Source organism: Mustela lutreola, chromosome 10 (genome assembly GCF_030435805.1).
Source record: "Mustela lutreola isolate mMusLut2 chromosome 10, mMusLut2.pri, whole genome shotgun sequence".
NCBI classification, from domain to species: domain Eukaryota; kingdom Metazoa; phylum Chordata; class Mammalia; order Carnivora; family Mustelidae; genus Mustela; species Mustela lutreola.
Window position 1 is genome coordinate 48,199,163 of NC_081299.1, and position 14,808 is coordinate 48,213,970.

Genomic DNA, 14,808 nt, shown 5'->3' on the forward strand with positions numbered 1-14,808 from the left:
GGCAAAACCATTGGGTCAGTGAAAAGATCAGAGGTTGTCAACTTGGGGAGAGTGGGAGGAGGATCAAATAGGTAAGGCACAGGGATTGTTTTTGGGGGTGGGGGGTGAATCTACCACGATACTGTCATTGTGAATATGTGACCTTGCACATTTGCTAAAGCCATTGGAGATGCCTGGGTAGCTTAGTCGGCTTAGTGTCTGCCTTTGGTTCAGGTCATGACTTCTGGAGTTAAGCTCTGAATCAGGCTCCTTGCTCAGTGGGGAGCCTGCTTCTCCTTCTGCTGCTGCTGCTCCCCCTGCTTGTGCGCTTGCTCTCTCTCTCTCTGACAAATAAATAAATAAAATCTTAAAAAAAAAGTTGAACATTATAGTGCAAAGAATGAACTTTAAGGTGTGCATTTTATCAAATGCTTTTTCTACATCTATTAATATGATTATATGATTTGTATTCTTTAATCTGTAGATATGGTGAACTAAATTATTGATTTTTGAATGTTGAACCATCCTTGTATACTTGGAATAAATCCCATTTAGCTGTGATGTGTTGTTCTTTTTATTTGCAGTTGGATTTGATTTGCTGTTAATGACTTTTACATCTATATTCATGAGAGACATTGGTTCTTGGTTTTCCTTTCTCGTAATGTTTTTATCTGGTTTGGGTACTAGACTAATGCTGACTTCAAAATGAGTTTGGATGTCTCTCTCTGCTTCCATTTTCCTGGAGGAGGTAGTAAAGAACTGGTATAATTTTTTTTACTTAAATGTTTGATAAAATTCACTATGAAACCTTCTAGACTTGGTTCTTTGTTTTTGGAAAGTGATTAATTATTAATTCCATTTCTTTAATAGATATAGCTGTCTTCAGATTATTTATTTCTCCTTGTGGAACTTTGGTAGTTTACATCTTTTAAAGAAATAAGCCACTGCATCTAAATTATCAAATTCATGGACACAGAGTTGCTCATAGGATTCTTACATTATCTGATTAATGTCTGTACGATCAGTAGTAATGACCTGTCTTTAATTTGTGCTATTAGTAATTTGTGCCTTCTCTCTTTTTATCTTGGTTAGCCTGGCTAAAAGTTCCATCAGTTTTACTGGTCTTTTTCTTTCTTTCACAGCTTTAGGTTTCTTTCATTTTCTCTAATATTTTCCAGTATTCAATTTAATTGATTTCTGCTTTTTTATTTCTTTTATCTTTTTATTACTTCTTTTCTTCTTTGTTCTTTTTCTTGGCTGCTGCTTCTTACTTTAGGCTTAAACTGCCCGCTCCGTCCTTGCCCTTCCCCAGGAGCTCCTCCTTAGATAGAGGCTGTTTCTTGTAGTTCTTTTTGTTCTAAGATATTATACTGGAGGCCTGTTGGTGTAGTTTTAAGGTATAAAGAAGGGAAAGAACTCTGTGATGTTTTGATTAAATCTTAGCTTTTACTGAACCTTTGTCCCTGGACTGTGACCTTCACTAATGTTTCTTGTCTTTTTTCCTCCTTCTTAGGTGAGACAGGAAAGCTGGAGTACACTGGACTCTGGCATACTTCACAGCGTTTAGTCTTTTTCTCCCCCTGCTGGAGTCAAGGGGGCAACATTCTTGCCTCTTCACAGTGAGATCCTGTAGGTTCTTGGCAGTAAACACAGATGCTAGCGTGGGCTTCTTATGAAGACTGCGACCCCTAAGTTTCTCAGTCTCACACTCATCCCTAGTGCTTCAAAATGACCACTGAATGGCCCATACCAGTGTGTTGTTCCAGTAGAAGATCTCGGCTATCACTGTCTGGATTCTCGTCTCTCTAGATTTCAGGGTGGTGGCTTGTCCTGAAACCTCATTTCTCCAGTCAGTCCAAGAAAGATCAGTGATTTTCAGTGTTTTAGCTTTTTTCTTGTTGGAAGGAAGGGAGTAAGGACTTCTGATGTTTTTACATGTTGGAGCTTATCACCAGGAATCCTTCCATACAGTTGACCCTTGCACAGCACCGGTTTTAACTGCGTGGGTCCACTTCTGTGTGGATTATTTGAATGAATACAGTACAGTAATGTAAATGCATTTTCTCTTTATGATTTTCTTAACATCTTCTATTATTTTAAGAACACAGTGTATAATGCATATACAAAATATGTATAAATTGACTGTGTATGTTATCAGTAAGGCTTCCAGTCAATAGTAGGCTATTAGTAGTTAAGTTTTTGGGGAGTCAGAGGTTGTATGAAGATTTTCAGGTGTGTAGAGGGTTGGTGCCTCAAACCCCTGTAGTGTTCAAGTGATAGCTGTCTGTCTCCTTAATGTATTTCCTTTTTTAAAAAAAGATTTTTAATTTATATATTCGAGAGAGAGAGAGAACGAGAGAGAGAGCATAAGAAGGGGAAGGTCAGAGGCAGAAGCAGACTCCCTGCTGAGCAGGGAGCCCAGTGTGGAACTCGATCCCGGGACTCCAGGATCATGACCTAAACTGAAGGCAGACACTTAACCAACTGAGCCACCGAAGCACTCTCCTTAACATATTTCCTGACTTTCCATACCAGGATTAAAGTTACAGAAAAACAGAGACTATGTGTCTTTTATTCACTGCTCTACCTTCAGTACCTAGACTAAGTACCTGCTCAGAGTAGGTAAGTAAAATTAAGTAATTCAATGAGTCAGGTAATATTCACTGAGCACGTCAGTGTACCAAGCACTGTACTCAGTAAGGAGATACAACAATGAACAAGAAAACACCGCATGTCTACGTTGTTCCGGTGGTGGTAGGGGGCATGGTGGGCAGACACTGAAAATGGAAAAAAACACAGATTGTCGATTAGGGGATAGGGAGGTATTGAAGCACAGAAGCCATGTACTTCTGGTAACTGGGTGATGGGTATTAAGGAGAGCATGTGATGTGATGAGTACTGGGTATTATCCTGAACTGATGCATCATTGAACATTATATCAAAAACTAATGATGTGCTATACCTGGCTAATTGAATTTGTGAATTCAAAAAAAAAAAAAAGCAATGTGCTGGAACTGGCCTGGGCAAGAGGGAGGTAAAACATTTCCAGAAGAGGAGAGCATCACCTTAGTCGAGTTGTAGAGAATGAGTAGGGGCTAGACCATGTGAGCAAGGGCCACCCTGGCCAGGGCAGGGGGGAATGGGAGGAAGAGCAGGGACCTGATAAAGTCCGTGGCAGACAAGGTGTGAAGTGATTTTCTCACCCCGCCTCAGATAAGCATCAGTACTCCATACAAGGTAGGGAGTAGTAACTCCCATCACCCATCCGAAAGTCTGAGTGACTTGACAGAATGTCACCCATGCTGCGTGATGCAGCGAGTCTGTGTTGGGCCAGTGTTCATTTTCCTTCTGCGACAACGATGACTAAGGCACGACTCAGAGTCTGGCCGAGGAGCCAAACACAGAAACAGATCTTTATGGTATCAGTGCTTCCTTACAATGTGCTTTATTGTTGTTTTTCTTTTAAGACTTCAGCCCTAAAAGTAGTAACCTGAAAATCAGGGCCGTTCGGCGAGGGCCCACAAACCGCTGGGGGGAGTTTTGTCAAAGAAGGCGGGAAAGAAAAATAAATGCGGGCTTCTGCTCTTCAAACCTCAGCCCAGCGAGCCGGGCTTCCCGGAATCCTTCAGGCCGCTTCAAAGGCCTATTGTGGAAAGTCTCCAAGTGTGTGTGGAAAACCTCACTGGGGAGCTTCCCAGTGAAGAGGCCTTTTAAGCTTGAACTGAGATGAAGGAAGCTGACGTGATGAGTCCTGCCAGGTGGCCCGTTTTCTGAAGGAGCCCAGATTCCATCACAACCTTAGGAAGGTGGACTGGGGGTAGGGGGTGGGATTAGCCACTTCAGATTCTTTTGCCAAATGGTATCTTCTTTGATTGCAGAAAGCGGTGGAGATTTTATTTTAATCTTTTTTCTTTTTTCGCCATAGTGAAAGGTGGGGGGCATTCACCAAATGATTGATCTACCTGTAAATCGCTGACGACATCTCGTGAGGGCTAGAAGGGGATTCAGGAGTGGAGAACATCAAGGCTCCCACGTGATCCATGCCAGTTTCTACAGTAATGCCACTGTGTGTTCTGAGAGCCGGCATCCTCTGGGTTTTTGTCCTCATGCTTTGCCCTGCATCTGTGAAAGCTGCCTCCCCCACTTCCCTCGATCTGTCCTCAGTTTGAGACCCCATCTTCCTCTCGCCAGACACTTTGAAGTCAGAGAGACCCAGGTTTAGCTGCATCATCTTGGACAAAACACCTTCAGCCCCACGGAGCCTCAGTTCCCTCCTCTGTAGAACGAGGGGGGTCCTAGTCCCTGCAGCATCCTCGGGCTGGGAAGGGGCGGCGCGCTGCTGCGTTGAGGCTCACCCGGGGTTCGCACAGTGCCTGGCACAGGGTCCGGATCCAGTCTGTTCGCACTGCCTTCCTCTCTGATCCAGCCCCGCGTTCCGGGAAGGCAGGGGCTGTCCCGTTTGGCTTTGAGTGTTCCTTCTGCAGCTCTTCAGATCCTCTCCCCACCGTGTCCATATGCGCTTAGCTAAGTATTTTGAGATCACAGTGTATTTGAGGGAAAGTCCTTTTGGCTACAGCTAAAATTAGGTCTCTCTTTTGCTCCTCTGTTTACCACCCCCCCTTCCTATTTTAACTAATTAGAAGCATTGACGCTTAGAAACACTTGCGAGAAGTTGGGAGAACAGCTGGGTTCTAGATACCAGCAGCTGCTCCCTCCCGGCAGGCACACAGGCGAGGGAGACAAGGATCCTGAGTCGGGGAGGCGGGAAGGGTGCCCTGGGGAAGGTGACAGAATGCCAGAGTCTGCAGCTTAGCAAACAGAACAGGAGCGGGCTCTTACCAGGGGTCCTCTGCCTGCTGCTGAGGGGGGCAGGAACAGAGAGCCTGGGGAGGGAGAAGGGTGGGGATAGGGCAAAGAGAGAAGGGAAGGAAAGCACTGAGAAGCTCAGCTCAGTTCATTGTTTAGTTACATAACCAGGTACTTGACCCAAACCCCTGTTACTCCCACCTGGACTCCTGCCCTTTCCCCCAGCTGGGCACCTGCTCCAGGCTCCCCACTACTGCCAGAGATGGCCCAGGAGAAGGGGAGCCCCACCCCCTCCCAAGACCCCTGCAGTGGGTTTCCACCATTGGATTTAGGCAAAATTCTACAACAGATGGTCCCTGAGTGGTTAGCTGCGCCGTCTCCCTCCACCCCTGCAATTGCTACAGCTCAGCCTCGCTGTCTTATCCTTCACTCCCTTAGTCCACCAGGTCTTCCTTTCCTGGAGCCAGATTACCTGAGTTTTATCCAGGTTTCTCTACCCTCTCACTATGTGATGGGCAGGCCCCTTCATCTTTCTGGGCCTTATTTTTCTTATCTGAAAAATGGGGACCATAATGGTAAGTTGCCTCGCAGGGTTGTTGTAAGGGTTAAATGAATAAGTAGTTATTAGATGTTTAGAGATGTGACTGGCACATAGTAACTGTTCAGTAAGTCTTACCTATTGCTTGAGTCATCATTGTTATTGTTATTATTATTTCTTTTATTCCCTTGGCTGTAATGCAGCAGCCCCCCCCCCCACACACATATAAATTTTTCTTGACCTAGGTTTTCCTCTTCCTTCAGCTGTGAGCTTACATGGCACTTCTGGAGAGAAGGATCCCCTGACCGCCCCCTCTCCCTGCATCTAAGCCAGTGTTGCTGTCACAACATGGTGTAGCCCCTTGTCCTTCGGCCTCATAGCACTTACTGTAACGCGTGATTACAGATATTTGGCGGAATATTTTTTGACTGTCTGTCTCCTCCACAAGGCTCCAAGCTTCCCAAAGGCGGGGCCCATGCTGATTTTGTTCACCAGTGACTGCCAGAGCCTAAAATAGTAATTGGCACATGGTAGATGTTCAATAAACACATATGAAGGAAGAGAGGGGAAGACGGAAAGGAGAGAGGGGGATGGAAGGGGGACAGGGGAAAGGATAGGATCATCATTGGGCAAAAGGGAAAAATACTTCTAAAGCTCACTCTGCCTGGGATCTAGTGGTCTCCCACTCCTTAAGATCAGAAGGGCTGGAGAGAACCTCCTGGCCCTCCAGTTCCTGCTAGCCACACTTCTCTTTCCCCCCACCATGTCCCACTCCCTTGGGACCCTGCTCTTGGCTTCCCCATCTTAGAGCTAGTCGATACAATAAACGTGCCTTGTAGTACGTGGACTATTCCACGAATCCTTTCTTGCCAGATATAACACATGTGTAAGCCTTCATCTTCTCGAGTTACTGCCTTCATTAAAGTGACTTGTAGGTTGAACACTCCAGGTAGTGAGTCAGAGAAATAGGCAAGCTTTTCGGTGTCACCGTTCACCGGGGTCTTTTCTCTTTAGGACCCTACCCTCAACCCCAGGGAACTTTTCAAATATATCATGGCGGAATTTGGGGCTCAGGAAACTTTCCACGTGACCTCGTCTTTGCCGCTTTTCTGCCAGACTCCATGTTAAACTCTAGACCATTCCGTGATGCCAGAGCACCTCTGCCTGCGGTGTGCGACCTTACCAAGCGATTCACGCAGCCCCCCTCCTGGGTGTTGGCCTTGAGCAGGACTGACCTTGCCGTGACCCACCTCGCAGAGAAGACCTGGGAACTCCTCTCTCACAGTGGACCACCCAGAAAGGTTGCCTGGAACGTACATCATTTTATTTTTAGGGGCAAAATACAGAAATATATTTTAAAGGATTAAAAAAAGGAGAGGACGTGATATAGCATGACATCTAGAATGTTGTACAAAGGATTACAGTCTTGTTTAACAAATGGGCTTGAAGAGACCTGCTGAAGGCATGCTGACTCCACAGTGCTTTAGCAAAATATATCTTAGTTTTACCGAACTTATAAACGAACATGTTCCCCTTTCAAAATAAAAACATCCCAGGTCAAAGAGCTGTTTGTAGAGTTCCATTTATCTAGCAACTTAGAAACGTGCCAAAAACCAAGTAGATTCTCTAAGGAACACGCTGGGATCTTCTGTATCCAGATCTTAAGGATTTGGGCATCCTAAAAATAATCCTAAATATGTGCCTTAGTATGAGTGGTTTCTGGCCCTAGACAGGTCTGGAAAGTACCAGCTCTCAAATATCAGTGCCAAGAGTGGAGTCTTTCCTTCCTGGGAATGGTGGCTCCCTAAGGAATGTTGGGGTGCCATGAAGTTCAAAGCTACCTGGGGACCCATGCTTTTCACACCTGACAGAGAACTTCCAGGGCGGCTCTGGAGAGAAGAGCCCAGCTCATTCTGACTGCTTCTGCCAATATTACCTGTTCCACCTTCCCCTCTGAAGAGCAAGGCTTTTCTTTCCTCAAGGAAGACTTTATGGAGGAAGCGGCATTTTAGATTGACCATTCCTTTACCCATCTATTCATTCAGCAAGTATCTTTTTTGCATAAACCCCACCAAAATGTTAAGACAGGTGCTTCAGCATGAACTGTAGACACAGCCCCTACCCTCACGGAGTTGATGGTCCAGTGGCAGAGATACACAAGAAAGAAACACAGGCGCATATAGCCAGTATACTTGTTAGGGCTTAAAGGAGTCGCACAGAGTACAATGAGCGTGTTCGGATGGGATTAGAAATCTGCAAAATGTGACATAAAATTTCTTCCTTCTAGAATGGTTGAACCAGTGGCTTAGGAGGGGTGGGGATTCATCGAGTAAGAGATGTTTGCTCCAGAGGGGAGATTCTACTACTCATGTATTGTTAATGTAATGGTAAAAAGAAAAAAAAGAAAAAAGAAATGGATCTTTTAACAGGTTTTATTATTATATTTTAATTCTTTAGAGACAGTCCCCACTCCTTGTCCACCATCTTGCCCTTCGGTAGCCCCTGAGTTAAGCAAATGGATTCTCCTGCGTGGGTTTGAATCCTGAACATACTATCATTTATTATCTGGGTGACCTTGGGCAAGTTAGTCATCCTCTGTTCACCTCTCTTTTCTTCTCCTATAAAACAGAATCAGTAATGGTGATACTAGTCTCTCAGGGTTGCTGCAAATATTGATGAGACATGTACACTTTTGACATGATGCCAAGCCCACAGGGTACCCGAGGATGTTAGCCACTGTTACTAGTGAGTGCTTTATGCGTCGCGATGATTATTTCTGTCTCTACCTTTTCCACAAAGGTGGAGGTGAAGTGTGGTCCCCAAGTAGGAACCTGATGCAGATGCGTGTGGGGGAAGGAGAGGAAGTTTTCTTCCAGTTTCTGATTTAAAAGGAGCTCCTGATTGCATTCTAGCCTTAAAAAACTGCTGACTACCTCCCCCAACTGTGAATTGCCTGCCCAAATCTCACACACATTCACTCCTGGCTGGAGTCTGCCCACCACTGCCCCCCCACCCCCACCCAGATAGAGGCTTATTCCAGGCAGCCATAGTTTTACTCCAAGATGTATGTGCATAAGGGCCCTACCTTTGCCGATGGCCTCATGTCTTCTGTCTTGACAGGCAATTTCTTGTCCTTCTGTCTCCCGCTCACACCCTGAGGAAACTGGAAGATGCCTCAGTGGAAGGGTCTGAGCCTCGGGCCCTGTGTTGGCTGTCCAGAGGTTGCACTTAGGACTCCCAGATTGTCCAGAGCTTCTGCTACTTTAAAAAGAAAAAAAAAAAAAAAAAGTGCCTTCACATCTCAGGTGTTAAATGCCAGATCTTGTAGCACTTACAAGGACAAATTCATTTCTTAACTGAATAATAGAGCTTAAAAGGCACATGACTGGCTGATGTAAGCTTTGGCCAGGTCTGTGAGGAATTTTGCAACATTATTTCTCTTGATGTTCTTTTCTTGTAGCTGTTGTTCTCTGAACAGGAGGCCAGGCTGAGGCTCTGCTTCTCCCTTACCCAGTGACCTTGAAGGAGCCAGGTTAAATCTGTAGAAGCAAACACCTCTTGGTGCCTACCAGTTCTCACTCTGCCTCTACGTATTAGGTGGGGAGAAATGGGAGCAAAAGCCTAAGCCCGAAAATCTAAGAGTTCTTGTCTACTTCTGACAACTCTTTTTCCCCTAACACCTCTTTGGATCCATCACCCAAGCCTCCCGGACTCCTCTCTAACCTATGTGCATCTCCCTCATTTACCAGCGCTGCCCAGTGTCCCCTCCCCCCAACCTCTGCACCTGGCTCATGGCAGATTGAATGTAGCAGGGCAGCCCGCTGGTGGCACCTGTGGCCTCCCAGGGCCTCCCGGGAGACTGCAAGTTCCCCTGGTCCCAGCCTGCCTCTGGGTTCTCTCTCACCCACACTTGACCTCGCTCTCTGCTCCAACCACACTGGTCTTCTTATTCCTCACATGTGTCTTTCCTTGCTTCCATCTGTCCTCTGCTGGATGCATGCTAAAGCCTGCACGTCCCTTTAATGTCAGCTAAGCCAGAACACACAGGATGCAGGTGTTATACATACGTATATATCATATATAACGTGAGGCGGTGGAGGACGAGGAATGCCAAGACCGCCCCCCACCCTTGCTTCTCCATACGCTGAAACAGTCCCTGGAGCAGGAGAGAACCCTCATCTCTGACAGAAAAGAGAGCACTGTGACAGAAAAAGGATTTAGAGACAGCGCCCTTCCCACACTGCTCTTCCTCCTGCTCCTGAGCAGAGAGGGCCACAGGAAGAGGCTGTGGACAAGATAGTTTCTCGTTCTCTTCATGCCTCTGACCTGATTATTTCTCAGTTACCTCAGATTAACTTGGTGTTTTCAAATAAACTAGCAAAGCTTTCCTGCCTAAACTATCAAACCTCACCCGTCAGGCCATATCCAAAAACATTCATTCAAATAATTTTTGTTCTCTTGGGTTTCACTCTCCTGGGTACAGAGACTAGTCAGGAAGGACTAAGGGCAGAAAGAGGGGGAGGGGAACAGAAAGAGGGAGAGTGAAAAAGAGAGAGAAAACGTCTCAGAGCAATGTGAGGACATTCACAAAAAGAGGTCCAGTCCCCCTTGCCACCGGCCTGTGCATATCCCTGGTTCCCTGGAGAATCTCTCTTCCACTGACCAGCCCTCTCGAGTAAGGCTTAGGCCACCTTCTTTCCTTAGCCATCATCTGGTCTCTAGTGACTCCAACCCAGTCCCCTATTTTTCCCCAGCTCTCTTCAGCTCCTGAGAAAGATCTGCTGCCTACGAGTCAGAAGTCCCAAGTTCTAGGTCAAGGTTTGGCATCTGCTGATTTTGTGATCTTCCCTGGGTGTTGTCCATTTCCTGCTCTGAGGCATTGCCAACACTGTGGTATTTCACCACTGAATCCACTGTGCACAGAGGTAACCAACATTTGTGAACACTTGCTTTATGCAAAACACCATTAGGATTAATGATCACTTCTCCATTCACCAGCCCTGCAAGGCAGGGAGTAGTCCCACTTTAGAGAAGGAAGTTACCACTTAGGAAAATGAAAGAAACCTATTCAGGGCCACAAGTTGGGAAGAGAAGAGGTAGGTTTCCAATCCAGGTCTGTGTCTTTCCAGAGCTCGTGAGCCATCACCCTAAGCTGAGGCCCAAGTGTATTGTAGAAAAAGAAATCAAGATGTCTTCTTCCAAAACAAGAAATAGAGCTTGTCCTTTTCCATTCCTGCATTACGCAGAAGATGGAATGCCTTTCTTGGCTTTTTTCCCTCCGTGCACACCTCTGCCTAGGAGCTGGGGAGAAGGAAAGCACACATTTGAGGTGTAGCTCTAGAAGAGCCGGAAGCCCAGAACCAGAGGAAGAGGAGGAAAGGGGAGAGGGAAAGCTGTGTCCTCATGGGACCTGCAGGGGTGGGAGCCCACCCAGCCCAAGCCCTTTGACACGCAGTGAGCAGACTGAGGGCCAGAGTCACAGAGCTTGTCTGCGTCCACCCCATTCACAGATGGAGAGAAGGGTCTCGAACCCTGGTCTCCCAGCTCCACAGAATCACCCAAGCCTAATGAGCCTCCTCCTCAGTTCAAAAAGAAGAATCTCCCGAACATTAATTTTGTACCTGTCTGAAAGCCTCACCGAGCTATGCTAAAGGTAACAGACGCTGCAAAAATGTTCTCATGGCAGCTCCCAGCTGAACACACAGAGACGCAGGTCCCCGGGAACAGCGCGAGGATTGTCTGAAGGGATCTTTGCTGGTGAGATTACAAAAATCATAATATACGAATAAATGAACATATGGAAGAAATCAGCAAAGCCCTCTCCTTCTTCCCATATGTAAACTCGGCCTTTGCCTAAAGTCATTAAGCAAACACAGATGCGGCCAACCCAGGCACCAGATGGCAAACGAGAGTTGGAATAAGTGGGAAAGAAAGCTTTCAGTGTTTATTCAAAGGGGGAAAAGCCACAATCCAAAATGCCGCAGTTTCCACAAAATGGTCACCTGGGGTCACCGAGGCCCAAAGGTGACCAAAACACAACACACACACACACACACACACACACACACACACACACACACACACACACACACCCAGGAGTGATCATGGCTAGGAAGCTGTAGGACAACCACGGCTAACTTCAGTGAATGGAATACAGTGTCAGAAAAACATGACAATGCTGGGAAGTGAAAGAAAGGAAGAAGGAGCAGAGGAGAACAGGGAGATGGAAGGAATCGGCCTTGGCGGAGCACTGATGAGTACCAGGAGCTTTGCGTCCTTGGGCCCACAGAACCCTCACAGCTCCCTGTCAGGTATCAGTCACGTTTAATGAATGAGGAAGTTTCATAAATGGGCGAAGAGGGAGGAGGCCCTCGGAATTCCAGCCTAGCTGTTTCCAGGTCTTCCTGGGCACTGCTTCTGGCTCCACAGCTGAAGTTTTTAATCTCTTATCCTGCTGTCAGACCGTGTAATATTGGACACAGAAAACGTGGTCCTTGAAAGATTCCGTTCAACCCATCACCACTGAGCACTCCCCGTGTGCCAGCCACAGGGAACGTGCATGGCTTCTGTCTGTGTGGCACACATGGGGGAGGTCATATGGCACTTTGTCCCCGTCTGCCCACATCGTGGGGCATGAAGAAGCCCTCGTAAGTGCTCTGTCAGGCATGCTGGAAGGGGCGGCCAGAGCAGACATGGAGCGAGGAACTGAGCATGCCCGAGAACTTGACTCCCCTTTTATTTCAGAAAAGACCAGAGCAGGCACCTGAGTGGCTCAGTTAGTTGAGCCTCTGCCTTTGGCTCAGGTCCTGATCCCAGGGTCCTGGGATCCAGTCCTGCTGTGGGCTCCCTGCTCAGCGGGGAGCCTGCTTCTCCCTCTGCCTGAACTGATCCCCTTGCTTGTGCTTTTTCCCTCTCTGTGTGTCTCAAATAAATAAAAATCTTAGGGGGAGGGGGGAAGGTAAAGACACCCTTTACCTACCTCATCTTAGCCTACTTTAACTCTTAGCTTGTACATTTGGGATGAGCTTCTGTAATGAAAATACCCAAGGGCATCCTTACTTTTAAGTGTAGATTAGTTTAAATATTGGAGGTAGAGAATTCTAATAGTGCTTTAGTTTCAACTAAAAGCTAAAAGAAATAGTTTGCTTAAATGATTTGTGTATATAAGTGAGCAGTTTATTTGCTTGTGGATGCAACAGTAGGTTAAAATGCTTTCAAGCTGGGCAGACATATCTCCTGACTCCACCACTAAAGCTTTGTCTGGAGAAGCCACATTACTGCTTTGCTCAGTTTCCTGGCCTGTCAGAGTTAACATGCATTTTGAAGGAATGCTTTTCTTTTCCTCCTGTCCCTCTTCTCTCTTTCCACATAGCCAGTATCTACATGACCATTTTATTTGTTTACCCATCATTTTTGTCTTACCAAACCCCAACCCAGGATGAAGCCAGCCTTTTGCCTGCCTTCTGCCTTCCTAAAGGCATTTGAGCACTGTGAGGAAGTACTATACAACCATAAGGCAGGCTTGTGTCATTGTCCCCAGCCAGCCTCCCTTACCCAGGTGTGGAGTTGGGTGTGGCCCCTGGGGAGGCACCAGCGGGAGCCTAGAGGAGAGATGGAAGCTATGGCTTCCCTCCTTACTCCATTCCCACAGGTTAGCCAATCCATCCACCATGGACCACGGTTCCTGCAGGTGGCCCTCTCGCTCTGGCTTTCTCTCTGGGTGTTGGGAGTCTCTCCCTCTCCTTGCTCCTTTAGGGTAGGAGGCAGTCATGGCTCCCCACTGTTGCTAGTCACGGGTTGCTGGTTTCTTTTCCCAAACCTTCTTTTAAACAAACACATGATTAAGCCTTGCCTCAGTTGCCCAGTTTGAGTGTCCCTCTGTTGCCTGACAGGAAGCTAACATATCAGCTCAATTGCCTGTTTTCTGTAATAACCCCATCAAACTTCCCTCAATTCCCAGCCTCATCTTCCCTCTCATGTTCAGACACAGGACCTACTTATTCTCAGCTACCATCCACCTTAAAGAGAAAATAGAAGCCATTAGAAAGATAACTGCCATCCAGCTGTATGTCCAGTCATATGTACCATTGCTGGTTCACACCTGGCATGAGAGCTGACTGCATATGTCTCCTCCCAGCTCTGTGTTCACTGACATCACATCAGTAGCTTGAAGATGGCCACAGTGGAAGGATTTACACTAGCGAAATTGGCAAATGCTACAAAGTAGGCTTTTTTTTTTTTTTTTTTTTTGTAGAGCCAGTTGTTAACCTTTATCAGCACATCACTGCCTATATCCAGATGCAGACTTTTTCTCCTTCACATTTATTGTGTTGAAAGAGATTATAATGGAACAGCCTGTTATTGGAGACTCCTCCATCCCCCACTGCCTCTGGCAGCCCACTCAATCCATTATCCATTCTTACTCCTATCTATTTGCTAGCTCCTTCTCAGCGGCATGGAAATGTGCTCTAGACTTGTTCTGTCCAATATAACAGCCACTAGTTGAATGTGATGACTGAGCACTCAAAATGTGGCTAGTGCAACTTGAGATGTGCAAAATATATGCCAGATTTCAAAGAGTCACTGTGAATAAAAGAACATCAAATGTCTACTAATTGTATTGATTACTTGTGAAATGATAATATTTGGGGTATAATAAATTAAATAAAAGCTAATAAAATACTCATTTCACTTTGTTAAGTGACTCCTAGAAACTTTAAAATTAACATAACTCACATTATTTCTGTTGGACAGTGCTACCACACATACTCTCATCTTAAACATAAAATCCTTTCTCCTACCTGTTAGCCCCCTCCAATTCTTATCTTCTCACAATCAAAATGTTTTAAAAGATGGCTATCCTCACTGTCCTGATTTCCTCACTACTGCTCTCTGTGGTAACCTTAAGCAAGGATTTGCAGGATTTTACTTCCACAGTTGTACTAGCCTAGGTCACTGATGCTAACCTAGACCGTTGCTCAGCACAAAGGACTTTTGAGTCCTAACCCGGCTTTACCTTTGGCAGCATTTTGCAACATGGAACAGTCCCCACAATCACACGTTCTTCCACTGACAACGTACGTACATGATTTTCCTCCCACTGCTCTGAACACTGCTTTTCAGATTCATTTGCCAGCTCCCCTCTGTCCTCCACTCAGCACTATATGTTGATCTTCTAGAGGGTTCTGTCCATCTTATCTACTTCTGAGGACTAATTTGCTATCTACAGCCCATAGCTCAGCAGCTATCCATATAACCTGTTAGAGGGCTCACAGGTACCTGGATTCAGACGTGTTCAATCTGAATTCATCAACTCGACCTTCGTTTGCAGGACTGGCACCATCTCATTCATGGCACAGTCTGTAAATGGGGCCACATCTACTCACTCTCCTCTGCCAGAACCTCAAGGACATTATGAACCCATCCTCTCCTTCCTTTCTACTTCAGTCTCTCACAGTCACCTTGTAACTACACCTCATGTCTCT

The 14,808-nt window shown here is 46.2% G+C and overlaps 1 protein-coding gene across 15 annotated transcripts in view; it reads left to right on the forward strand.

Moving 5' to 3' along the window:
• FGGY (FGGY carbohydrate kinase domain containing) overlaps nt 1–14,808 on the forward strand; it is a 412,410-nt gene that overhangs the window by 371,221 nt on the left and 26,381 nt on the right. For 12 of the 15 annotated variants that reach the window (XR_009345297.1, XM_059137206.1, XM_059137204.1 and 9 more), the window contains one exon: nt 10,078–10,248. The exons of 1 other annotated variant lie outside the window; for it this stretch is intronic. Coding sequence is in view for 13 of the 14 variants with exons in the window: in XM_059137206.1 (XP_058993189.1) it covers nt 10,078–10,248 (171 nt within the window). In the remaining variant the exon portion in view is untranslated. Of the gene's footprint in view, nt 1–1,492; nt 2,493–6,337; nt 6,599–10,077; nt 10,249–14,808 lie in introns of those variants that run through there. 2 more of the 15 variants (XM_059137211.1, XM_059137212.1) reach the window with 2 other exon arrangements.